Source organism: Rhinatrema bivittatum, chromosome 8 (genome assembly GCF_901001135.1).
Source record: "Rhinatrema bivittatum chromosome 8, aRhiBiv1.1, whole genome shotgun sequence".
Classification (NCBI taxonomy): domain Eukaryota; kingdom Metazoa; phylum Chordata; class Amphibia; order Gymnophiona; family Rhinatrematidae; genus Rhinatrema; species Rhinatrema bivittatum.
In genome coordinates, this window is record NC_042622.1 from 153,765,325 (window position 1) to 153,790,553 (window position 25,229).

The 25,229-nt window shown below is 42.7% G+C and overlaps 1 protein-coding gene across 3 annotated transcripts in view; it reads right to left on the reverse strand.

Annotated features, from left to right (window-relative positions):
• Positions 1-5,279: 5,279 nt before the first annotated feature.
• FIBP (FGF1 intracellular binding protein) overlaps positions 5,280-25,229 on the reverse strand; it is a 42,652-nt gene continuing 22,702 nt past the window's right edge. For 2 of the 3 annotated variants that reach the window (XM_029613170.1, XM_029613171.1), the window contains exons 3-11: positions 22,660-22,858; positions 22,056-22,182; positions 21,342-21,442; positions 20,635-20,768; positions 19,325-19,433; positions 19,163-19,226; positions 11,348-11,434; positions 6,037-6,134; positions 5,280-5,949 (exon numbers count right to left, since the gene is read on the reverse strand). In XM_029613170.1, the coding sequence (XP_029469030.1) occupies positions 5,880-5,949; positions 6,037-6,134; positions 11,348-11,434; positions 19,163-19,226; positions 19,325-19,433; positions 20,635-20,768; positions 21,342-21,442; positions 22,056-22,182; positions 22,660-22,858 (989 nt within the window). In that variant the 3' untranslated portion in view covers positions 5,280-5,879. The remainder of the gene's footprint in view (positions 5,950-6,036; positions 6,135-11,347; positions 11,435-19,162; positions 19,227-19,324; positions 19,434-20,634; positions 20,769-21,341; positions 21,443-22,055; positions 22,183-22,659; positions 22,859-25,229) is intronic. The other variant, XM_029613172.1, reaches the window with a different exon arrangement.

Consider the following 25,229-nt stretch of genomic DNA (forward strand, 5'->3'; position numbering starts at 1 on the left):
TAGCAACCTAAACTTAACTAGGAACTCAACAAAATATAGATGAAGGCAGGAGTCCAGCAGCAAGAGGGGGGCCTTCTAGTCTTTTGCATCAAGTGTCACATGTATTATTTTTTATCCACTGGTGAGAGGTATGTGTGCACCCGGTGCAAAGAGTTCCTGGCTCTCAGAGAACGAGTCCAGTCTCTGGAGGCTAGAGTGGCAGACCTGGAGGAGCTGAGGCAGACAGAGAGGCATATAGATGAGATCTTCAGGGACATAGTAGCCAAGTCTTAATTGGCATCTCAGAGACATGGTGGAAGGAGGATAACCAATAGGATGTGCTAAACCGAGGTAAAATTATATTGCAATGACAGAGAGGAGGATTTGGGAGGCGGTGTAGCACTTTATGTCCGGGGTGGCATAGAGTCCAACAGGATAAAGATCCTGCATGAGACTAAATGCACAATCAAATCTTTATGAGTAGAAATCCCTTTTGTGTTGGGGAAAAATATAGTGATAGGAGTATTCTACCATCCACCTGGCCAAGATGGAGAGATGGACAGTGAAATGCTAAGAGAAATTAAGGAAGCTAACCAAATTGGTAGCACAGTAATAATGGGAGATTACAATTACCCCAATATTGACTGGGTAAATGTAACATCAGAGCATGCTAGAGAGATAAAGTTCCTGAATGGAATAAATGACAGTTTTATGGAGCAATTGGTTCAGGAACCAAAAGAGGGAGCAATTTTAGATCTAATTCTTAGTGGAGCACAGGATTTGGTGAGAGAGGTAACAGTGGTGGGGCTGCTTGGCAATAGTGATCATAATATGATCAAATTTGAATTAATGACAGGCAGGGGGACAGTAAGTACATCCATAGCTCTAGTGCTAAACCTTCAAAAGGGAAACTTTGATAAAATGAGAAAAATAATTAGAAAAAAAACTGAAAGGAGCAGCTACAAAGGTAAAAAGTGTGCAAGAGGCATGGATATTGTTAAAAAAATACCATCTTAGAAGCACAGCCCAGATGTATTCCACACATTAAGAAAGGTGGAAGAAAGGCAAAACGATTACCAGCATGGTTAAAAGGTGAAGTGAAAGAGGCTATTTTAGCCAAAAGATCTTCATTCAAAAATCGGAAGAAGGATCCAACAGAAGAAAATAGGATAATGCATAAGCGCTGGCACGTTAAATGTAAGACATTGATAAGATGGCTAAGAGAGAATTTGAAAAGAAGTTGGATGTAGAGGCAAAAACTCACAGTATAAACTTTTTAAAATATATCAGAAGCAGAAAGCCTGTGAGGGAGATGGTTGGATCGTTAGATGATCAAAGGTTTAAAGGGGAACATAGGGAAGATAAGGCCATTGTGGAAAGATGAAACGATTTCTTTGCTTCAGTGTTTATGAAGAGGATGTTGGGGAGAGACCTGTGCGGGAAACTATTTTCAGTGGTAATGATTCAGAAAAATGATACAAATCACTGTCAAGCTGGAAGATGTAATAAGGCAGATTGACAAATTCAATAGTAGTAAATTGCCCAGATCAGGTAGTATACACTTCAGAGTTCTGAAAGAACTAAAAAATAAAATTGCAGATCTGTTACTGGTAATTTGTAACCTATCAATGGGATCATCTGCTGTGCCTGAAGACTAAAGGGTAGCCAATGTAACTGATTTTTAAAAAAGGTTCCAGAGATGATCTGGGAAACAAAAGACCAGTGAGTGTGACTTCAGTGCTAGGAAAAATTGTGGAAACTATTCTAAAGAACAAAATCACAGAACATATAAAGAGACATTGTTTAATGGGACACAGCCAGCATGGATTTAATAAGGGAAATCTTGCCTCATCAATCTGCTACATTTTTTTGAAGGGGTGAACAAACATTTGGATAATAGTGAGCCAAAGGATGTAGTGTATTTGGATTCTCAGAACAGCTGACCCTGAAATGCCCAAAGAGCGTAGCAGATCACGCAAAGCTCCAGGAAGTTTATCTTTTATCGAGCTTCCTGAGCTGTCCGGTTCCCCTATGGTGGAGGCTGTGGGGGGAGGCATCGGTGGTAAGGACTACACATCCTAAGGAGAAGATCCTTAAAGATGTTGCGGATAGGAACAGCCATTATCTCCTTAGATGCATCAACAAACTGGAAAACTTCCAGCATCTTACGTCGTGTATCCTCCTCAGTTAGGAGCTGGAAGGGAATGGCTTCGGCCAAGGCAGTGACAAACCCCGTAAAGGAGAGGTCCTCCAGGGGAGACCGACGCCTTTCTTCTGGTGGCGAAGGTTCCAAGAGGAGGTCACCAGAGTCTTCAGAAGAACACTCGAAAGAGCCATCTTCCCGTGGATCATATGGGCCCTCCTTCTCACTTAGGTCACCAAGGGGCCTGCATGGGTGAGGCCTGTCCAGACAGGTCACCAAGGGAGCCGGCAGCATTGGTGGCAGGGATGGCGCCAATGGCCGCAGGAGGCCTGATGGCCCAGGCACAGGTTTGGGAAACTGTGGTCTCAGGACCAAGACACCGAATGACGCTGGCGGTCGGTGCATGTCTTCCTCCTCCTCGGACCCAACGATGGTAATCACTCCTGAGGAGCGTATCGGTGGCTGTTGGCGAACCGATGGTCCCCTGGGCACCAGCTGCGTCTGAAGGGTGCCAGGAAGGATGTCCAGACACTCGAGCAGGGGTGACAATAGAGACAGTATGGGCTCTGGTACTGGGGGCAGTTCAATGCCCCGTAAGGCTCGGAGCACCGCACCCTGCACCTTGCGGTCCAACTCCTCTTGAAAGTCTGGTGAAAACAAGACTGATGGAGGGGGATGAGGCATCACCAGAGCCTCCTCGGAGCCCTGAGGAGGCTCGGTGCCCGGCACTGATGTCTGTGGGGGAACTCCTAGGATGGGGCCTTCTCAACATGGGGCCTCTTCGGTGGCGGCGCAGCATCTGTCGGTGCCGCACCGGAACAAGAGCCATGCACCAATGGCAACTGGTGGTGATGCTTTCGGGTTTTCCCATGGTGCTTGGTCCGGTCTTTCCCCAGCACCGAGAAAGCGGAGGAACCTGATGTCCAAGAGAGCACCAACAGTGGTGAAGGCCAATCACTGGCTCACCGATCCTTGGAAGTAGCTGCTGGAGGTGTAGGAGAGGGACAGTGTATCTAGCGGTTCCCCCCTACCCCTGGGCGTTGGGGATACCGAAGCCGGCATAGATGGGAGTGGACCTTTTGGGGCCAAAGAGTTTCTCCATTTTGTTGAGACTAGCACGATGGCCCTTGTGGGTCATCTGATCAAACAACTGATACCCTCAGACCTCATGCGATGCCCCCAGGCAGAGGATGCAAACCTCATGCGGGTCTGTGGACATGGTCTGTGGGCATTGGCAAAACCTGGACACCATGAAAATGAGCCTGCGAACGGTCGATGGTCGGCAGTCACAGAGAAGCAAGCCGCCAGGAATCTTCCGCGAAAAAGGTTGAATGGTAAATCCTGCTGCACTGAGGGGACACCGTCCAGAGGAAGGGGTACCCGATGTGAAACAGGAGAAAAATGCTTAAAAGCTGAAAAAAGAGAGCACAAACTAGAAAGCTCCAAGCACCGCGAGGCAATCAGCACTGCAGAAAAAAAGACTGAAGGGTGACTTTGTGTGGACGCGCAGATAGTGGCATGCTGGGCATGCTCAGTGTGCCAGTCAAAGCTTCTAGAAACTTTGACAAAAGTTTTTCCGTGCCAGGCTCCATCTGATGATGTCACCCATCTGTGAGGACTACCATCCTGCTTGTGCTAGGAGAATCTGGATTTTAACTTTCTACCTAAGAGCCTAAATTTGGCTTCCAGAACCTCTCTCCCACACCTTCATATGTCCGTCGGCTGCCAGTAATCAAAATGGCGTCGATGGCCCTTTGCCCTCACTATGTCACAGGGGCTACCGCTGCCATTGGTCGACCCCAGTGACATAGTGAGGGCAAAGGGCCGTCGGCGCCATTTTGACTACTGGCAGCTGACAGCCCAAGTCCAGGAGATCGCTCCCGGACCGCTCCTGGACCCCCGCTGGACCACCAGGGACTTTTGGCAGGTCTTGGGGGAGTCAGGAGGGTGGGGGATTGAGGTAAATTAATTTTGGAGGTCTTGGGGGGGTGTCAGGAGGGTGGGGGTTTTTGTTAGATTTTTACTTTTTTATTAAAGATTTGTCTGCGAGCCCTGGACCCCCGCTGGACCACCAGGGACTTTTGGCAGGTCTTGGGGGGGGGGGGGGAGGGGGGGGGTTGTAGTAAATTAATTTGGTAGGTCTTGTATGGCTCTCACGGAATTACATTTTTAATTATGTGGCGTTCATGGCTCTCTCAGCCAAAAAGGTTCCCGACCCCTGGGTTAGATGGTTAGACAAAACTCCCTTTGATCTTGATTTGTGGAATTCTACATCATAACATAAGAATTTGCCATACTGGGTCAGACTAAGGATCCACCAAGCCCAGCATCCTGTTTCCAATAGTGGCCCATCCAGGTTACAAGTACCTGGCAAGTACCCAAACAATGCATCACTATTAGGGATCTATGTAAATTGTGGGATGAACGTTAAATAACTACAAATTAGTATCTGACAAGACAGCTAAAACTGGTACTACTAGTTGATTGGCAGAGTGAAAGCTGGCTCAGATCAGCTGATTGTAGGGCAGAGAGAAGCTACTGTGTGGTAAAGTACAAAACTACAGTAGAGTCCAGAGATTGTGAAATTCGCAATTTCCATGACTTTGGTCAGATTCTTGATTATCTGATCATGGAAATACTATGAGGTAGATATTCAAAGAATAGCCAGTTAAGAAAGTGAGCCAGATAAACATATCTGGCTAATTTAGCCAAAATATTCAGTAGCACAATTCCGTTATATCCAGAAGTTTGAGACAGCCGGATACGTTTATCCAGCTAACTTTAGATCTGCTCAACAGCAGGTCTAATTTAGCTGGATAAATCTGAATATCACTTGAATTTATCAGGTTAAGTTACCTGGATAAGTAGTCACCTGGAACACCCCCATCCTGCTCATTACTTAGGAAACTATTTAGCTGGATAAATAGTTATCCAGATAGGTAGTGGCCAATCAATGTGGCCGAATATTTGAACACCGCCACTTAGCCGAATAAGTCCAAATTTATCCAGCCAAGCAACACTAAATATCGGGCCTTCTCAGCATAGATGGAGAAATCTTCATACAAATTTTTCTTAGAATTTGGAAATAATTTATTTTTTCATTGTCTCTACAAACTCGAAACACAACACTGAAATGAATTCAGTAAGTGGACATGGGTAGAGACATTTTTTATTCAAGCTAGATATATAGGATGTGTATTCACACAAGCAGGAATAGTCACATATCATGTTACTTTTGGGAATGTGCTCAAGAGTTAATTGTTAATATTGTTGGGAGTTAAATTATGAAAACATTGTGGATGCTGGACAAAGCATCTGCTGTTCATTAATGGTCACAATATGTTCCTTGAACTATTTTCCTGCCTTAACATGCTCTGTACCTATTTGATGAAAGCTGTTATTCTACAAGTACATCATAGTAATAAGATCTTAACTAAAGATGAAAATTGGACAATATGCCATGAGGGGCATGGACAAAGCACATCAGTGACAGACTGTCCCCTCCATCCATGGCTTCCTGCCAGAACTGCTGGCAATGGCGCACTCCACCTCTCAGACCATAAAGTCATTGCCATAGTATAGATACAAAAGTCGGATTTCACAACAACATGAGGGAGAGGAGGCCAATGCTTGTATCTAAGACACAAGAGCTGGAATTAGCTCTCCAGAGGAGGAGAGGGAGCAGGTATCTGTCCTTCCTAAGGTGAATATGGCTCCTGCCAAGGTCAGCTCTGCCTCTTCTGGGCACCCCTGGGGGTTATTCATGATACATCTTTAGAAGACAGCTCTTCACTGTACACATATATCTTTCCCAGAGCGCCTGCTGCCTGTGAACAGAGAAAAATTCTGTTACGGTATTATAAAGCACCATCAGTGTACAATCACAAAGCACAGATTATTTATTAATTGCTTACTTAAATGCGTCAAGTGCACAAGCTGATGCAGTGTATTGTGTCAGGAAGAGATGTACATCAGAGAATGACCAGTTATATAACTTACAAGGCTCAATGAACTGCAAAAGAAAGACATTATCAATGCCCACACACTCATCGCCCCAACCCAGAACGGGTACAGCACAAGCAGCAGGAGTGCAAACTTTACATGCATGTGCATGCACCCACACACACATAGCCCCATCATAGAACAGTTACTGCATGGGCAGCAGCAATGCACTCTTCACACACACGGCCCCACAGTTCACAAGCAGCAGCAGTAGTGCACATTTCCCCATACACTCTGCTCCACATGCAGCAGTAGTGAAAGCTTCCCTCACACAAATATTCTGACAGATATTTTAAAAGGCAACTTACAATAATAAATCGAATCATTTTAGTTTTCCCCGGGCTTCTCCCCTTTCCCACTCTATTCCCACTGACAAGGAAATAGGGGAAATCAGGGCATGGGAAGAAACTCACTTTTAAGGGTCATTTGCAAAAGGGACTTCTGCTTTACTTGCAGAAATGGCCCTTAGAGGATTGTGCGACTGCTATGCACACGTTTATGCACATGCACACTATACATGCATACGTTTATGTATTCAGAGGAGAGGCAGTCCAGGGTGTAGAGTCTGGGAGGGGCTGGAACTTGCGTGCATCCTCTTTGATTTTAAAAATTATGTACGCAAAGCTTCTCAGCAAAACTATGTGCACCAAAAAAGCAAGAGTCATTATGACCACATTGTTTTACTGGGATATTTTTCAAAGTGAATTTATTCCTATAAGTTTATTTTGAAATAGCAGAGTTGTTACCTATAAAAGGTGTTCTCCGAGGACAGGAGGATATCAGTCTTCACACATGGGCGACTTTGGATGGAGCCTGGTACAGAAAACTTGTGTCAAAGTTTCTAGAACTTTGACTGAGCCTCTCTGAGCATGCTCAGCATGCATTGTATCCACATGGGGTCTCCTCAGTCTTATAAATGAAAATTGGTTCTTACCTGCTAATTTTCGCTCCTGAAATACCACAGATCAATCCAGACAAGTGAGCTTTGCATCCCCACCAGCAGATGGAAGCAGAGAAAAAATACATAACAGGTCAGTATTGACCTGTATCCAAGCCAAGATGAACCCCACCAATTTTAACTGTCAAGATAAGCAGGGCAAATAAAGATTGGAAGTCCTGAACTGGAGCCCTCACCTCCAAAAAGAAACCCAAAAACCGTCTTAAACTCTTCTTCCCTATTTACAACCATAGCAATCCAGGTCTTTCGAAATTAAAAATGGAGAAGGACCTCTAGACTGATCTGTAGTACTTCAGGAATGAAAATTATCAGGTAAGAAACAATTTTCCTTTTCTGTACATAACCCAGATCAGTCCAGACAAGTGGGATTTACTGAAGCCCTCCTACTCTGGGCGGGATCTCAAAAGTCCAGCTCGCAACACACCTTCACCAAAAGAAGCCTCTTCCAGCACTCAAACATCCAAACAGTAATGCCTGATAAAAGTATGAAGTGAAGACCACGGCACAACGCAACAAATTTCCTGTAGAGACTGTAACTGACACTCCATCCAGGAAGCAGCTTGCACCCTGGTAGACTGCACACACAATCCACTTGGAATTACCTTTACAGATATAGGCAAAGCAGATAGCCTCTTTATTTATTTTTAGATTTTTATATACCGGTGTTCCTATATGAAATAAAGATCACATCGGTTTACATTGAAACAGAACATGAAAATTGCCAAAAGGCATTACATAGAACAAGGTTATGAAACTTGGAACAGTGTACATAAGTTCAAAATTTAACAATAACGTTGTAACATTGATGACCAAAAGATAAAGGAGAAAAAAAAAAAAAAAAAAGACTTAAACAATTAAGTTGACAGGTCTTATTGAGCATAAAAATTATAACGTATAAGTGAGAAAGTCTCAAGTGTCCTGCAGCAAGAGATTAGATACCGAAGTAGGTAGTGGTATGGAAAATGGGGGTTTGTGAAGAAGATATGTTCTTGCTGGTTGGAGGGGAAAAAATGATGATCATGGTCCTGGAAAAGCTTGGCTAAAGAGCCAGGTTTTAAGTTTTTTTTTGAATGAAGAGTGGCAGAACTCAAGCCGAATGTCTGGTGGGAGCGCATTCCATTGAATGGGGCCTGCTGTAGATATGGCACGTTTATGATGCGAGGATTTTGTTGAAGGTACATAGAGTGTGCCTTTATATGCTCCTCTGATGGGTCTAGAGGAGGAGTGAGGGCGTAGTTGGTTACATAATTGAAGAGGAGAGATATTGTGAATGGATTTATGAATTACGGTGAGTACTTTATATAGGATCCTTTGCTTTATAGGCAGCCAGTGGAGGAGCTTGAGAATGGGGGTGATGTGATCTCTTTTATTCGTATTGGTAAGGATTCTGGCTGCAGAGTTCTGTAGCATTTGGAGGGGTTTGATGGATGAATATGGAAGGCCAAAGAGAAGCGAATTGCAATAGTCGACTTTTGATAGAATAATGGCTTGTAGGACCATCCGAAAATCGTTGAAATAAAGAAGAGGCTTCAATTTTTTTAAGACTTGTAACTTATAAAAACAGTCTTTGGTGGTTGTGCTTATGAATTTTTTAAAATTGAGCTGATTGTCTAGCATGATACCTAGATCTCGAACATGTGGTGAGTGATTTAATATGGGAGTGGATGAGTTGAGTAGGTCAGCTGGGTTTAGAAGTTTGATGTTGATGTCTTGATTGATGATTAGGATCTCAGTTTTGTTGTTGTTAAGAATGAGGCAAAGGCTGGAGAGAAGATGATTGATCTGTTGCAAACAATTGTTCCAGTGAGCCAAGGTTTTTTGTAAGGATTCTGAGATTGAGATGAGTATCTGGATGTCATCTTTGAGCCAGGAGCCACCGATGCCTTAGAGGCCTTTGCACCACTAACAAGACAAAAAGATGATCTGATCACCGAAACCTATTAGTGACCTAAAGATAACGCAAAAGAGTCCAACAAACATCTAATAAGTGCAACTCCCTCGCATGTGGCATCTCCACCAAACAAAGTTGAAAGGCAGGAAGCTCTACCACCTGATTCAGGTGAAAGGAAGAGACGACTTTCAGCAAAAAGGAAGGGACTGTACACAATGAAACTCCATCACCTGTAATCCGCAGAAACGGATCTTTACATGACAAAGCCTGAAGCTCTGAAATCCATCTAGCCAAACACATAGCCACCAAGAAGACTGTCCTTAATGTAAGATCCTTCAAAGAAGCCTGATGCAAATGCTCAAAGGAAGGACCACACAGCCCCCGCAGAACTAAATTAAGGTTCCAAGCCGGACACAACCTGTGGACCGGAGGCCTCAAATTTTTCACCCCTTTAAGAAATGAATGACATCCTGGTGTGAGGCCAGCTGTCTCTGCCAAAGTTTACCTCGAAGACATCTTCTCCATTCTGGCCTTGCGATCTTTTGGTGTCATTAGGGCACAATTGGTGCAGGTCAAACATCGTGCTCACGTCCTAAACACATAGCACAGACTTTATGGGGGTCTGTAATAGACATGGTGCGGGTACAGTCCGGGCACCGACAGAACCCCGACACCATGGCCATGGAAAAAATCGAGCCACGGTACGGTTGATGGCCAGTAGGCCGCGAGGGCCAAACTCGATGGTAATCGACGGAAAATGGGTAAAAACTTACCGGAATACCGCGGTCTGAAAAAAGTTAGAGGGATCCCTGTGGGGCAAATTAACTTTTAGTAATTCCGTGAGGAAAATTCCTGTCAGGAATCTCTTCAGAGCTCCTTTACCGCGAGGCTACTGCTGCGCGGAAAAAAGAAGACTGCTGGCTGCAGGGTTGGTGCCATGCTGGGCATGCCCAGTAGAGGCCAGTCAAAGTTCTGGAAACTTTGACAGAAGTTTTCCATGATTGGGCTCCATCCTGATGATGTCACCCATATGTGAGGACTACCATCCTGCTTGTCCTGTGAGAAAATGCCAGACCCTGGGTACCACCAGTCGAAGTAACTGCCGCACCTGAGATTGTAACATGTTCACTCTCCGAGGTAAGGAAAACTTCCCCAAGTGGATATCAAAACGCACCCCCAGGTATTCCAAGGACTGGGACGGAACAAAACTGCTCTTCGTTAGGTTCACTACCCAGCCCAGAGAGCCTAACGTGCTCCAAGCCTGCTGAACCGAACAACGGCACGCCAACTTTGCCCGGATGAGCCAGTCATCCAAGTACAAGTGTACCAGAACTCCTTCCCTTCTTAGCGCCGCTGCTACCACCATCATCACCTTAATGAAAGTCCTCGGCACAGTTGCCAGGCCGAAAGGAAGAGCTTGGAATTGCACCACAAACCACAAAAACCTCTGATGATTGGGCGCATAGGGATATGCAGATAAGACTCCATCAGATCCAACACCACCAGATACTCTCCTTTGTGAACCACAGCTATCACTGCTCATAAGTTTTCCATGTGAAAACATGGCACCTGTAGCGCCGTATTGATCTTCTGCAGATCCAGAATAGACCAAAAGGTGCCTTCCTTCTTCGGAATCACACAGTAAATAGAGTACCTGCCCTGGCCCCGTTCTTGCGGAGGAAGTGGCACCATTGCTTCTAGGTGCCGCAGGTGCTGCAATGTCTCCCTCTCTGCTTCCCTTATGATATGGGACACACGACGAGACACCACATATGCCTCTCTGATTGGGCGAGAAAATTCTAACACATAGCCATCTCTTATCAAGTCCAGAACCCATTGATCTGTTGTGATCTTGGTCCACTCCTTGTAAAAGAAGGTTAATCTCCTCCTAATAGCATCCTCAGAGGAGTGGACTGAGCTGGCCTCATTGTGAGGCCTTACTTCTTCCAGCCCCTTCACTGGAATTATTGTAGGCAGGTCTACGCACCCCTTGAAGGGAAGTTTTTAAGAGACAGACTCAATTGCTGCGACATACTCTGTGGAAAAAAACTGACTAAGGATACCCCGTATGAATGCTTGGTATAATGCATGCTGGGCATAATCAGAGGGGCTCAGTCAAAGTTCTAGAAACTTTGACATAAGTTTTCTGTGCCAGGCTCCATCTGATGTTACCCATATCTAAGGACTGCCATTCTGCTTTTCCTCAGAGAATTTGTGTAACAGGAATGTAATAGCCTGCAAACTTATGTGAGCTGTTACAAAATTACATCCTTTATGAAGCAAAACAAAATCCAGTGCAAAGCAGTAACAAAAAAAAAAATGTTAAAAACCCAAAAAAAGAAATGAGAAAAAGAGCGAATAGCCAGAGCCACACCTTCTCCAGCAGGTCAATGAAGAAATCCCGGACATCTTTAGTGTGTGTCAGGTTTGCTGCGATATTCACCAGCCCACGGGACAGGGTCTGTACCAGAGAAGAACACAGAGAGATCAGTATTCAAAGGGATTTATCTGGGTAACTTAAACTATCCGGAAAATTCCCAAGAATCATATTTCCTTCCCTGCCAAAGTTTTCAGGAAACACCTGGGTAAATTTTATCTGAATAAAAAGAGGGAGTATGGGGAGTTTGGGAGCAGTGTGTATGTTTAGCCAGGTGGCACTGATAATGAGCGCTGCCTGGCTAATATTACTCTGGTTGGACAAAATTCTATCCTAAAATGACCTAGGAAACTAGGCAAGTATATTCAGTGGCAGACTTACCTGGGTATTTTACTAAGGTAGTGTCCTGCTTGCTGCTGCACTGAAAGTTTACTTCAGAAACATCTTCAGAATCACAACAGCCAGCAGAGGTCATTGCCTAATACGTGGTTCAACAGGGTGCAGGGCCCAGGGCAAATCGGTCTGTGCAGGGTCTCCTTAACATTTTGTTTGTTTATTTATTTATTTAGATCACAACAGTTTAGCCTCAGGGGCTATATGCAATGGGTACGCGTGTAATCTGATGGCTTTATTCCACTCAATGAATGGTCTTGATCAGAGCGGAGACTGTTTACATAAGCGGTGTAACCCCAGCAAAATGCAATGAACTTGTGAACGAATCATAGCGATATTATGAAAGTGGAGTGTTTTTCTGTTGAATCAGACCACAAGCACTGCTAACACAGAATTCAAGAGAATTCATTGAGTGGAATAAAGCCATCAGATTACAGGTGTACCCACTGCATATAGCCCCTGAGGTAGCTCCAAATGTAAGGGGCGAAACTCGGCCAGATTCGGGCTTGCTTTTTTGAATTACGTCTCCATTGAATAAAACTCTTTCTGATCGGACATCTGGCGTCTATTCCACTTTGTTACCTATTCTAGGTCAACACATCATCATCAACAAGCATAAGTTAATTAATGTGCTATGAAAGAGCATTGTAACCCAAAATTTCATTTCATTATCCTACATGCCAAACTCAGTATATTGCCTTGTTACACTTTACATCGCTCAATACGTTTTGCTCAATGTACTAACATTATCTCAAGTTCTGTCAGTGACATTGTCGGCAAATTGGTATTTTACATTAGATTATATGCATTTCTAAAGAGCCATGTTTTCAGTCCCCATTTGAAACTTTTTCTTTCTGTTATCACATGTATTGACTCTGGAAGAGAGTTCCATAACTTGGGGCCTGCTATGGAAAATATTCGGTCTCTTATTTGTGCTAGATGTGTGCTCCGTTTATATTATATCACACTTGGGCCTTTTTCTCCTCTCCCTTCCATACATTTGTACTTTTATCACCTTCTCCCCATACTCGGGCCTTTCTCTTCTCCCCAAACACTCTTGGGCCTTTTTCTACTCCTCCCCTCACCACTTCCTAAACTAATTCATGCCTTTCTCACCTTCCCTCAACACCCATGCCTTTCTCTCTTCCTCACACACACCTGTGCCTGTCTTTCCTCCCCTCCCCTCAAAACACACCAGTGCTTTTGCTTCCTCCTAGTCCCAGATCCCAAAACAAACACCTCTTCCCTCCTCTGGCTGAATCCCCTCCAGATTCAACTTTAAGTATGAATGCTCGGGGTCGGTGGGGCCCACGAGAACTCTGGACCTTATTTATTCAGACTTCAGACTGAAGCTGGCAGAGGAGGAGGAAGATGCAGATGCTCCTGATGGTGACAGGAGGGAGGCAGAATTGAGGGAACATGAAAGAGGCTGCTGGCATTAACATGGACAAGGACATTTCCATGAGGCGACACACAGGTTGTTTATTCAAGCACTATCTTGCTTATTACAGCCAGCCTGCTGCTGTAATGCACAATAGCGTGAGGCACAACAAGGCATGAGTCACAGTGCATTTGCCCCATCTTAAAGATGGCCCTGAGTCTAACCCATGGTACAGGTTACTAATTTTCAAATTAACCCCTCAAATCAAGTACAGGATCTAGGTATACAGCTAGATGAGAACCTTACAATGAAAATGCACATAAGTAAATTAATCAAGACAGGTTATGCCAAGTTGTGAATACTACATCGATTGAAACCGTTAACTTTTGCAAACTTCCGAACTGTATTTAACTCTAATCTTCTCAAACCTAGATTACTGTAACTCTTTACTACTAGCTCTTCCAGCATGTCACTTAAAACCACTACAACTACTACGAAATGTCATCATATTATGTGATCATATTTGCTAGAACCTAACACCCTCGCTGATGTCACGGCATTGGTTACCGGTACAATCCAGAATCTACTATAAAGTATTAACGATAATATTCTTTTTCAATTCTTTAATGGTGGAGACGTATAAAACTTGTTAAAACTGCCCGACTCTGGCCGAGTTTCGCCACATATAGTGACTGCCTCAGGGGCTATAAAAAGACATATATATAAAATCAATAAATCATAAATACATAAAAAATCATAAAATTATTAAAACACAGACAAATTACCTTAAATATCAATAGATCAAAAATAAATAATTAAAATTATAAATACAAACAAACAATACTCAATTACATAAATATAACACTTATAAAAACATAAAAAAACAAAATTAAAGGTGACAATGGAATTAAAATAAAGAGCATGTTAACAACATCAATCTAAAAAAAGGGGGGGTACCTGCAAAGTGAAATCACAAAAAATATAAAGTCTGCCTTAATTATAAACACATTGACAAATGAAAATAAAACTTTTTAGGAAACATCCGCAATACATATACATCTGTTAAAAATCTGAAAATTCAATTTCAAAACGCTCAAAACAGGTTTTTATTTAAAACAGGCTTTTTTTTAAAAGGCTTTCTAAAAACATTTTTTTAATTGCAACAGTTCAAGTATAGATGTGACACCTCAATTAGCATCAATTGTGCTTAAAATTCTACCGGTTCCATTCATCAACGGTGCCATATACTAAAAAAAGATTCAGAAATTGTCAATATATATCTAAATATATCACGACTCATAATCATCCGGAAGGATTTACGCTCGCGGGCCTTTTAAAATCCGCCCCTAAATGAATAGATCCCAAGCTACTAATCCTTACTGATTAATAGCAGTTTATAGACTTCTGCTCTAGGAACTTATCCAAATCTTTACAAACCAGCTATACTATCTGCTGTAACCACATCCTCTGGCAATGAATTCCAGAGCTTAATTATGCATCGAGTGAAAAATAATTTTCTCCAATTTTTTTTTAAACGAGCTACTTGCTATCTTCATGGATTGCCCCCTAGTCCTTGTATTATCCGAAAGAGTAAATAACTGATTCACATTTACCCATTCAAGTCCTTTCATGATTTTGCAGACCTCTATCATATGCCCCCTCAGCCATCTCTTTTCCAAGCTGAACAGCCATGACTTCTTTAGCCTTTCCTCATAGGGAAGCTATTCCATTCCTTTATCAGATAGTGTTGTCCACAAAAAGACTAAACTTTACCTCCTAATCCCTCTGCAATATTGCTCACAAAGACAATTGAATAGAACCAGTCCTTGAGAAACTCTGCTTATCATTCTTCTTTCTTCAGAACAGGTTCCATTTACTACTACACTCTGATGTCTGTCATCAGCCAATTTGTAATCCAGTTCTCTAACTTGGGACCCACTCCTAGGTTTCTCATTTTATTCATGAGTCTCTTATGTAGGACTGTATCAAAAGCCTTGCTGAAATCCAAGTAAATCACACTGAGTGATCTTCCTTGATCCAATTCTTTAGTCCCCAATAAATAATAAATCAGATTTCTTTGACAGGATCTTCCTCTGGTAAAACCATGTTGCCTCAGATCTTGTAACCCACTGAATTGTAGATGGTGGTAGGAAAATTAATGGAAAGGCTAATGAACTGAGGTAAGGCCAGCCTCTTCCCTGTTACCACTTTTGTGAAGCAGGCACAACTCCAGTCTCCAAGGATCTACTGAAGAGGCCCTTCAGTGGACCCGTCAGCACTTCTCGGAGCTCTCTTACAGGCCGATATAGAAAACCCCATGGGAGAGCCAGCGAGAGCCCACTCTCCCGACGCGCGCCCAGGCGTTACTTTCTGTATCGCGCGGGAATAACTAATAGGCCCATCAACATGCATTTGCATGTTGCGGGTGCTATTAGTTTTGGGGGGGGGGGGGGGGGTTGGATGCGCGTTTTCCACGCACTATTACCCCTTACTGTATAAGGGGTAAAAATAGCGCGTGCAACCAGGGGCTAATAGTGCGCTCCACTGGAGCGCACTTTACTGTATCGACCTGTTAGTATCCTGGGATGTATCTCATCCTGCCACATCGCCTTGTCCACTTTTAATTTTGCTAGTTCCACCCAAACACTCTCTTCTGTAAAAGGGGATGTATCTACCCCACTCTCATCCATATTTTTGCCAACCAACAATGGTCCTTTCTTAGTGAAAACCAAACTGAAGTATTTGTTTATTATTTCTGCTATTTCTTCATCTTTCTCCACACCTTGCAGGCAGACAGGCTAATGCAGAAAATGTGTTTAGTCAAATGCACCTTTGTGCCTGCATTTGAGCGCCCTTGTATAGAGATCCCATGCAAATAAGGGCATTAAGCAGTACTCCCCGATGCAGAGAGACTGTACTTGACTGAAAACTTAACTCCAGCCCTGACCCAGGAGTTAAGTAAAAAAGTTAAAAATATATATATCTGTATATTGGAACTCTGCTGCCGCCACTTAGTCAGATAAATATTGATTTATCTGTCTATCTGGCAGCGGGAAGCAATCGCCAGATAGCCGCATAAGTCAGTACTTATCCGGCTGTCTGGCAAGGGTCACTACTATTTAGCTGGAGCGAAGTTATGGATGGCAGTTGTGTGTATCTGGCAGCGGGAAGCTGCCAGATAGATGGATAAATTAGTATTTATCTGGCTAAGTGAGGGCAGCAATAGCCTGTCAGGGATGCCTCCTCCCTTCCTGAGTTAAAATGTGCGTTCTGCCAGTGCCGAACGCACATTTTAAAGTTTACGCACTTTTTTTTTTTAACTCCCCATGCATTAGCATAGCACTAGCTTACTCTATCAGGAGTTAAAAGAAATTAATAATCTGAGCGCTAAAAATGTGTCCTGAAAACCAGCACACATTTTCTTAGCGCAGAGATTACTACATCGGCCTGAGAGAAAAACTAACGAACAAGCCTGTGAAACTGGAGCCACATGCAAACAGCTGCTCACATGATCAAGGGAGGGGGTACAAATGCTGAAAATGTGCACAAGGGAAGAAGAAAGGATGAGAAAGTAGACAGACAGTAGAGAGGATGACACCACCACACAGCACAAACAGCTCGATGCAATAAGGTGCGCACAGGTTTACTTGCAGTTGGAAATGCGTTTTGGGTGCTCTAGACTAGCACCCGATGCAGTAAGGAGATTAGCGCACCCAAAGCACAGGCCCTAACAAATATGGACCCGATCGTGCCCATCACTTGTAAATTCTTTTTCTTTTTTTATAATTCACTCTTTATTAATTTTTACTTAAAGCTAGAATTCATCTTACTCCAAAACAGAAAAAAAAGATAATGTAACATAAGAAACAATCATACAAATACAATAAAAAGTAAATATAAAAAGTTGCATCACTTTTCTTAAAGGTAAATGTAAATAGAGAGAGGTCCAGAAAAACAAAAGGGAGAAAAATAAAAGTGCATATACAAGTGCATATACAAGTATGGATTATCTCTAAGGATCTGTTTCCCCAGGAAGAGAACTTACACTCCTGGCATTAATAAAGGATTTCAGTTGTTCCGGCAAAGAAAAGACAAAACATTCATCTTTACCACGGATAATAGACCTACAAGGGTATTTCAAAACAAATGTATATCCCAAAAGTAAAACTTGAGATCTCATGATAAAAAAATCCCTCCTTCTTGTTTGAGTCGCCCTGGAAAAATCAGGAAATATACGAACAACTTGGCCGTAAAAAGTAAGAGAGATATTTTAAAAATATCTCCTCATTACTTCAATTCAGGTCATGTTCTACCACAAAGGACACAAGAAGAATTGGTCTATCAATAACCTCAGTTGTCAAATTCTCCAAAAATTGGGTCAAATTGGTAAGAGCTTCAGTTTGACTCACTTTAGAACTTTTACTAGTATTAGACAGGAAAAACACTTTATTAACTAAGGGAATCTTTTCAGAATCAAATTTTAAATTTTCTAGGAAAAACGTTTTAAGGGTACTATGAGTATCCTCACCCAGCACACGAGGAAAATTTAAGAAACACAAATATAAATGTCTGGCATAGTTTTCCAAATATTCCAATCTTCTAGAACAGTTTCCGAAGTCCTTTACCAATTTAGAGTTACAAGCCTGAGCTTGGGATACAGTTTGCTCCACGGATTCAATACGCTTCTTTATATCCTTAATTTAACCTCCCAAGTTGGTATCAAGGGATTGTACATTTAAGTTAGCCAGGTAAAGAGTTTAGGTATTTTCTGGATCTTAATTTGCAGATGTCTTCACAAATTAAATCTATAGTTAAATCTAGGTATTTTAAACTCTGCCTTGTTAGACCTCCGAAATCCTTAATGGAAGCAGAGGTATTTAGTTCAGTAGTCAGTGAGCCCTCTGGGGATAAAGTAATACCTACAGTACCTGCATGGTAATCAACTTTGAAGTGCCTGAAAAGCAGAATATAAATACAAATAAATAAATATATAGCCCAAGCACTATTGTTGCCCACCTTGGACTATTGCAATGTGTTTTTAATTGGGTTATCTAAGAGGTCTTTACAAGCGCTTCAAATCCTGCAACATTCAGCTACCAGGTTGGTATCAGATGTCAGCAGAAGAGAACATAGTTCGCTAGTTTTGAAGAAACTACACTGGTTGCCGATCGAAGAGAGGATTAAATATAAACTCACTCTGCTTATGCATAAGTTGTTGAGAATGGACTCCTTACCATGGATTAATCAGATGCTGCATATCTATAAATCAGACAAGAATGTTAAGGTCATCCCAAATAGGCTTGTTGGATATTCCCTCAGTCCGTGTAATAAGATTAGCTGAGTCCAGAGAGAGGATCTTTTTAATTGCTGGACCTATTTTATGGAACTCACTATAGAGAAATCTGCGACTTGCTGACTGCACAACAACATTTAAGAAGCTACTTACTAACAAGCATTTCAGACTGCAGGATTCTGTTGACCTTGCCTTTTTACAGCAGGGAAGATTCTTGGACTTTTTAGGACAGAGGCAACTGTAGCCTGACTAGGCATGTGTTGTCTGACAATTTTAGTGCTGTTTTACATGTTATTTTTAGTTTATTTATTGTCTTATATAGAATGCTTATTTATTATTTTATGAATGTTTTAATTGTAAGCAGCCTAGAGCTGTGTATAAGCGGCATATAAATATGCAGAAATAAGTAAATAAAACACTGCGAACCCCTAGAAGCTAGATGTTGGAAATGAAGAAAAGGGTGCATGGGGTACTCTGCACGGAGCGGTAATCACTACCCTTTACAGAAGGCTTGGGGGTAACCTGCATGGAGCAGCAGTTACAATCCTTAACAGAATGCATAGGGGTAACCTGCACGGAGTGGCGGTTATTACCATGAGCAACTTGCTGAGCAGGCTAGATGGACATTTGGTCTTTATCTGCCATCGTTCCTATATTACTATATAAACATGTATAATAAAGCTAGACAAGAGACATGCACACAGACAAGATCTCATAGTGTGGTGTGACTTTGCTTCTCTCTTACCTTAAAGTTATTTTCCATCTCAGGGAAGACTCCAGTTTTCCCCCGAAGGGAGGTGCACACTAGGCTGGGAACAAGAAGTGGGAGCACAGGAGGAGTAAGCAGTAGGTTTAAAACAGAGCCACTCCTCCCCCATCCACCCAGCTCAGAGCACGCCATCTGCACCTCTTGTGCTGGTCCAGTAGGTCCTTGTCTGTGATGAGTATCTTCAGCTCCTTCAGATCCTGGAGAAACTCCTTGTCCAGATCCATATCCATATCGTCTGCCTGGTTATCTGTGGGTCAAAATAATACGTGCAATTCATCTGAAAGTTAAGTAATCCTACACACAAAAATCAGAGGTACTCGGCAAATTTATATGCCAATCATTTTTTTATTATACAAAATTTAAACTGTACCATTTTATCACCCATATAATTTAATATATAGACCACATTGCACACTTTTATATATTGAAGAACCTAAAAACTTCCCCAGTATCATACATTCATTACCCTACATTCATACCAATCATACCACTCATACCCCTATAACCTCACACAATACCCATATTAAAATATTAATCTTATTCTCAATAATATGAGATTCTTTAGATACAAAATATCCAACAATTGATATGTTACACATACACTTCATATATTGCATAGTATTGTTAAGACTAATTCATTATCTTCATATTATACAGTCATGCACTATTACATTATCTTCATATTGTGCGTTCATCCGACCAGAGCCTCGTTTCACCCTGAAGTACAGGGCTTCTTCAGGGATCTACAACACTCAATTGTTTCTTCATGTATCAACATCAAATATCGATTTCAACACCACTTTCTCAATCAGCCAAGTCTTTTGCTACAATGTGGTCTATTTTGTTACAGCGATGTCTGTAAAAACAGGGTGAAACGAGGCTCTGGTCGGATGAACGCACAATATGAAGATAATGTAATAGTGCATGACTGTATAATATGAAGATAATGAATTAGTCTTAACAATACTATGCAATATATAAAGTGTATGTGTAACATATCAATTGTTGGATATTTTGTATCTAAAGAATCTCATATTATTGAGAATAAGATTAATATTTTAATATGGGTATTGTGTGAGGTTATAGGGGTATGAGTGGTATGATTGGTATGAATGTAGGGTAATGAATGTATGATACTGGGGAAGTTTTTAGGTTCTTCAATATATAAAAGTGTGCAATGTGGTCTATATATTAAATTATATGGGTGATAAAATGGTACAGTTTAAATTTTGTATAATAAAAAAATGATTGGCATATAAATTTGCCGAGTACCTCTGGTTATCTGTGGGAGCAGAGACAACACCACCACATTAGCTGCCAGAATGGACAGAACAGCTGCTCATGGAAAGAGCCACTGTCACTTGCTCTTCAACTGCTCCTGATTTTCCAGCTCCTTGTCAGATCACCACTTCAAGTGCCAGCCTAAGGGAAATTTCACAGCCACTCACCTACAGCGCCCAGGGTCCAGTTCTGGATCAGCTGCTCTGCGCAGTAGGCAAAATCCTCAAAGGTCAGGTACTGCAGCTTCTTCTTGCCAGTCTCAAAACGGCTGTTGGCAAAGAAGACAATAGCGGCGTAGTCCCTGGAGAAGGGAGGTAAAGGCGTAAGTAGGTCTCTCACATGAAGGAGAGCTATCCTGACCTCAGCCTGGAATCAGAGTGCGTAGTCTATAAAAGGAGACCTGCTCCTACCCTGCTCTCAGCTTGGAATCAGTGTGTGTGGTGCATAAAGGAGACCAGCCCTGCTCACAGGATGGAATCCGCAGGTGTAGCGTTTAAAAGAGACCTGTCCTGTCCTCAGAGTGGAAATCAGTGAGTGCAATGTGTGAAGCAGACCTGCCCTTTTATGTCCCCAAGTTCCATTCAGCAGTGGTGGAAATGTGGTTACAGACTGAACCAGCCCTATCATATCTGATACATTCACCACCATGAAAAGGTTTGTTAAAGAATATCTTTTGTTTCTCTGTGTCATCTGCTTGAATATAAATATTTAGAAATGGAAGAACAATTTCCCTGACAGCTTATCTTGTCCCAAAATGTTAAACTTCCCCCCTCCCTCCTGTGTAACATTACATTTCTAGGGCTGCCCCTCCAATTCTGTCCCATCACCGCACACCAGACATCTCCATGGGATTTCAGGGATCGGCATTGTGTACCTGGCCAACCGATCAGAGAGCAGAAAGTTATGTTGAATGTTTTCCACCAGTGACCCCTTCATCTCCTCCACCACCTTAAAGACACGCTTGAAGTTATCAAACTGAGAAGGAGAGAGAGGATAAAAGTGGTCAGAGAACAAAGGAAACCGTAAAGAAACAGGAAGGGGAGCAGTGTTTGTGAATGACAGAAAGAGCGAGAAAGATACATACACAGAGACAGAGAGAGTGAGAACTGCTAGAGAAAGTTCATTCCTTCAACTACTAATTTCATAACACAAGTCATGAATTGGAGGTTGAAGCAGCTCCTTATGAGCTCCAATCCCTTGTAGCAGGGGGAAAGGAAGCATTGCAATCCCCAGAGATGGAGGTGGATGGAGGAATGGCCCATCATGGGATGCAAACCCCAGGGCAAGAGGTGAAGCAGCCCACTGCAGGCTCTGATCCCCAGGGACTCTCTCTCTGTTGTGGGCAGTAATCTCTGGGGACTGGGCCTATCACAAGCTGTGGTCCCTAACACATCAGAGCAGGAATGGCCATTGCAATACCTAGAACCAACACATCACAGGCTCTGATCCTTGGGAAGATAAGCCCATTGTGGGCCAGGATACCTCAGGGCCATGCCTATTGTAGGCTATAATCACTGGGGACCAGAACTGGCATGGACTGTGATCCTCCAGTCCAGGGGAATTGCCCATCACAGGTTCTGATTTTTACCTGCCTCCTGCAGCTCTTTAAGGTGATATTTGTTTTCTCACTGACATCGTCCAGGTCCTTCTTTGTTCCTTTGGAGAGTTTCTTCCCCAGGACCTCCCTCACAAAAGCTTCATCAAAGGTATAGTATCTGAACCCAGAGACAGATAAGAGAGCAAAAGAAACAAAAAGGTTAGTGCCACTCTTAGGAAACACAGCTGAAAGGCCAGTTGATAAACTAAACCTTCTGCCTTCACTGCCCAGATCTCGCCAACTTCCTGTTGCCACTGCTGAGATCTTCCCTGCCTCCTACTGCTACTGCCCAAGTCTCCCTCGCTTCTACTACTAGTACCCAAGTCACCTCCACCTTACACTGCTGTTGCCCAGGTAACCTCCACCTCCTGCTGCCACTGCCCTGATCTTCCCTGCCTCTCTCCACCACTGCTCGGTTCTTCCCTACCTCCTGCATAACCACTTAGCTCTCTGCTGACTCCAGTCACCAATGCACAAGTCTCCTCTGTCACTACCTGGATCTCCCGTTCCTTCCACCTTCTGCTTGCAGTGCCTGGGTCTCCCCTGCCTCTTGCTGCCATTGTCCATCTAGTCCCTTTTTATTGCTGAGACTCACTTTTGGATCAACATAACCTGCCGGCAGGGTGGGATCTGGAAGAGCAGCTGGTTGATGAGTTTTGTGGGGAAATGCAGAAGCCGTTCCAGCATCTGGAAGGTGCGGTAGTGATCCATGGTATCACTCTGCAACACGTCAGCTGTAGCACCCGTCTGCTCCAGGATCCCGCTCTTGATCCGAATGCTAACAGCATCGCTGGCTGGAAAGGAAACAGCAGCACTGAAATGATTAGATTGTGCTTCCAAGAAAGGTATGAGGGTAACCTGCATGAAGCAGCAGTTACAATCCTAAAAGCTTGCCAGGCAGAATGATCTTTTTCTGCCATTATTTACTATGATACTATAACAGCAGGGAGTCCGTGCAGGGTGGTGGTGGGGGGTGATCATTTTGGCAACACTCAAGTGTGCACTGCTCGGCTCTATTCCTAGTTCACTTTGGGAACAATTTTCAAAGATCCTGCAGAGACTACCGGTTATAATAATGAAATACAAATTAAATGTTAGTGGCCACACAGTAAGTAAAGCACTCTTTAGCACATGGTCGCTAAGGCCAAAACTTTTAAACACCCACTTCAGACCTGTCATTAAATCTTTAGCACGACAGGGGCCGATGCAATAAGACGCGCACTGAAAACAGGCGCTTGTATTGTGCACCCGTTTTCCTAATGCACACGCAGCCACATCCCCTGGATGCCGGATGCAGTATTTAAATGAGGGGCTGCGCAAAAAAGGATGCGCTAAAGAAGAATTGTGAGTCCCTAGCGCTCAAATGCATTGGGTGCCCACAACTGCAACGGGCACTCAATAAGAGCATCCGTTTTAATCCCGCTTCTTCTGGCCGATTTTGCTGAGGTTGCTGAAGATGCCCATAGCTAAATACCCCTTGCTATGGGCATCTAAACTGTGCGTCCAGAAGATTTTATTTTTTTTTTTTAAATCAAGCCAATATACATTTATTTTTCATTACCGTAAGCAGTAAATTTAAATGTTACAAGGATACTAAGTAGGAGGAACCACAAAGGATCGTATTTTTAATTTCTTATGAGCTCTTGATTCACGGATTGACTTTAAGCCACCTCCGGGGCTGGAGTTAAATCTGCTGTGTTAAGTATGTGTTGGACGCCCAGCGATTATCTGCATCAGGGGTATAGCTAATAGCCTCATCTATATGGATTTTACATGTGATGGGTGCAATCAGCTACACATTTGTTTGGGTGCATGTTTTGGATGCACTAATCTCCTTATTGCATTGGGTGCTAGTCTAGCACATCCAAAACACGTGTCCAACTGCGTGTAAATCTGTGCGCTAGGCTGGATGCATTTTATTCCTGCAGTCCCTCAGTAGTTAAGAATAATTTTCAAATCAGCTGCAAAGGGATAATCTCAGACTTAAGAGAAAAAAATATTAGCGTTACTAACATACTTAAAAAACAATGAACAAAAGGAAACTTAAGTAACTCCGAAATTCAAGTCCACCATAAAGGGGATATGAATACCACAGGAAAAATCTTACAAAAGGAAGTAAACAAAACTGAGCAGCAGTGAATTTCATATAAAAAAAGAACAAAGAGGACAAAATTAAGACATTGGTGGAGAATCAGAGCCCCAATTTAGTAGCTGACCCTGTTGCATATATTTGTCACTCAGAAATAGGTTTAATTGACCTGGTTAAAAAAAAAGATATATGAAGCATTATTATACCTAACAAGACATTTACATGGAAAAAATAATAATTTAAAAAAAAAAAAAAAAAAAAAAGGTCCCCAACCAGAAAGCAAATTTGCTTTCCATAAACAGGATTCTTGTCTGGGTCTGATACAACAAGCACAGTTCACACACAGTTTTAATTAAAGAAACATGCATCAAACATAACATGGGCTTCTGTCTTAAAATATGCAGGAGAAATAAACGTATTCAAGAGTGCTTCCTCACCAGGCAAGCGAGGAGTGAGTTACAACACAGCTCAAATAGATTCCGAGCAGCCCTTACAGACCAAACCCAGTGAGTTAGAGATTCATTGTGCCAGCAGAGATTCTCTGCTGGCTAGGGGTTTAAACAGGGGTTTAAACATCAAGAGTGGGTTTCCTTCTGGGCCAATGAAACTTCACTAGGTGTGTCCCACCCTCTAATACCTGCAGGATAGAAATAATTCTGCTTCCCCAGTTGTCCACATCCAGCGTGGCTCTCCCTGGAGGGCTCCAGCCTGCAGCTTCTACAGCATCAGTTCAAGACCCACTGTTCATCACAGGATTCCCCCTCCCCAAGAGGGACCTCGGGGCACCTCCAAGGACCACCTTTTTGGGCTCAAAAATTGCATTTTAGAAAAACTGCAAACTTCTTACCACATCAAAATTCCCAAATACCAAACTTCTTATCACATCAATATTTCCTAATACCAGACTTCTTACCACACCAAGATTTTCAAATATCAGACTTCTTACCACATCACAATTTCCTACAACAAAGGAAAGTGTTAGCCACACATACCAGTTAAAAACAGTTAAAATAAGGGCCAGTGATTTTGAAAGTCTAACCCCCTAGTGGCCAGTGCCATTGATCGGTGCAATGGCT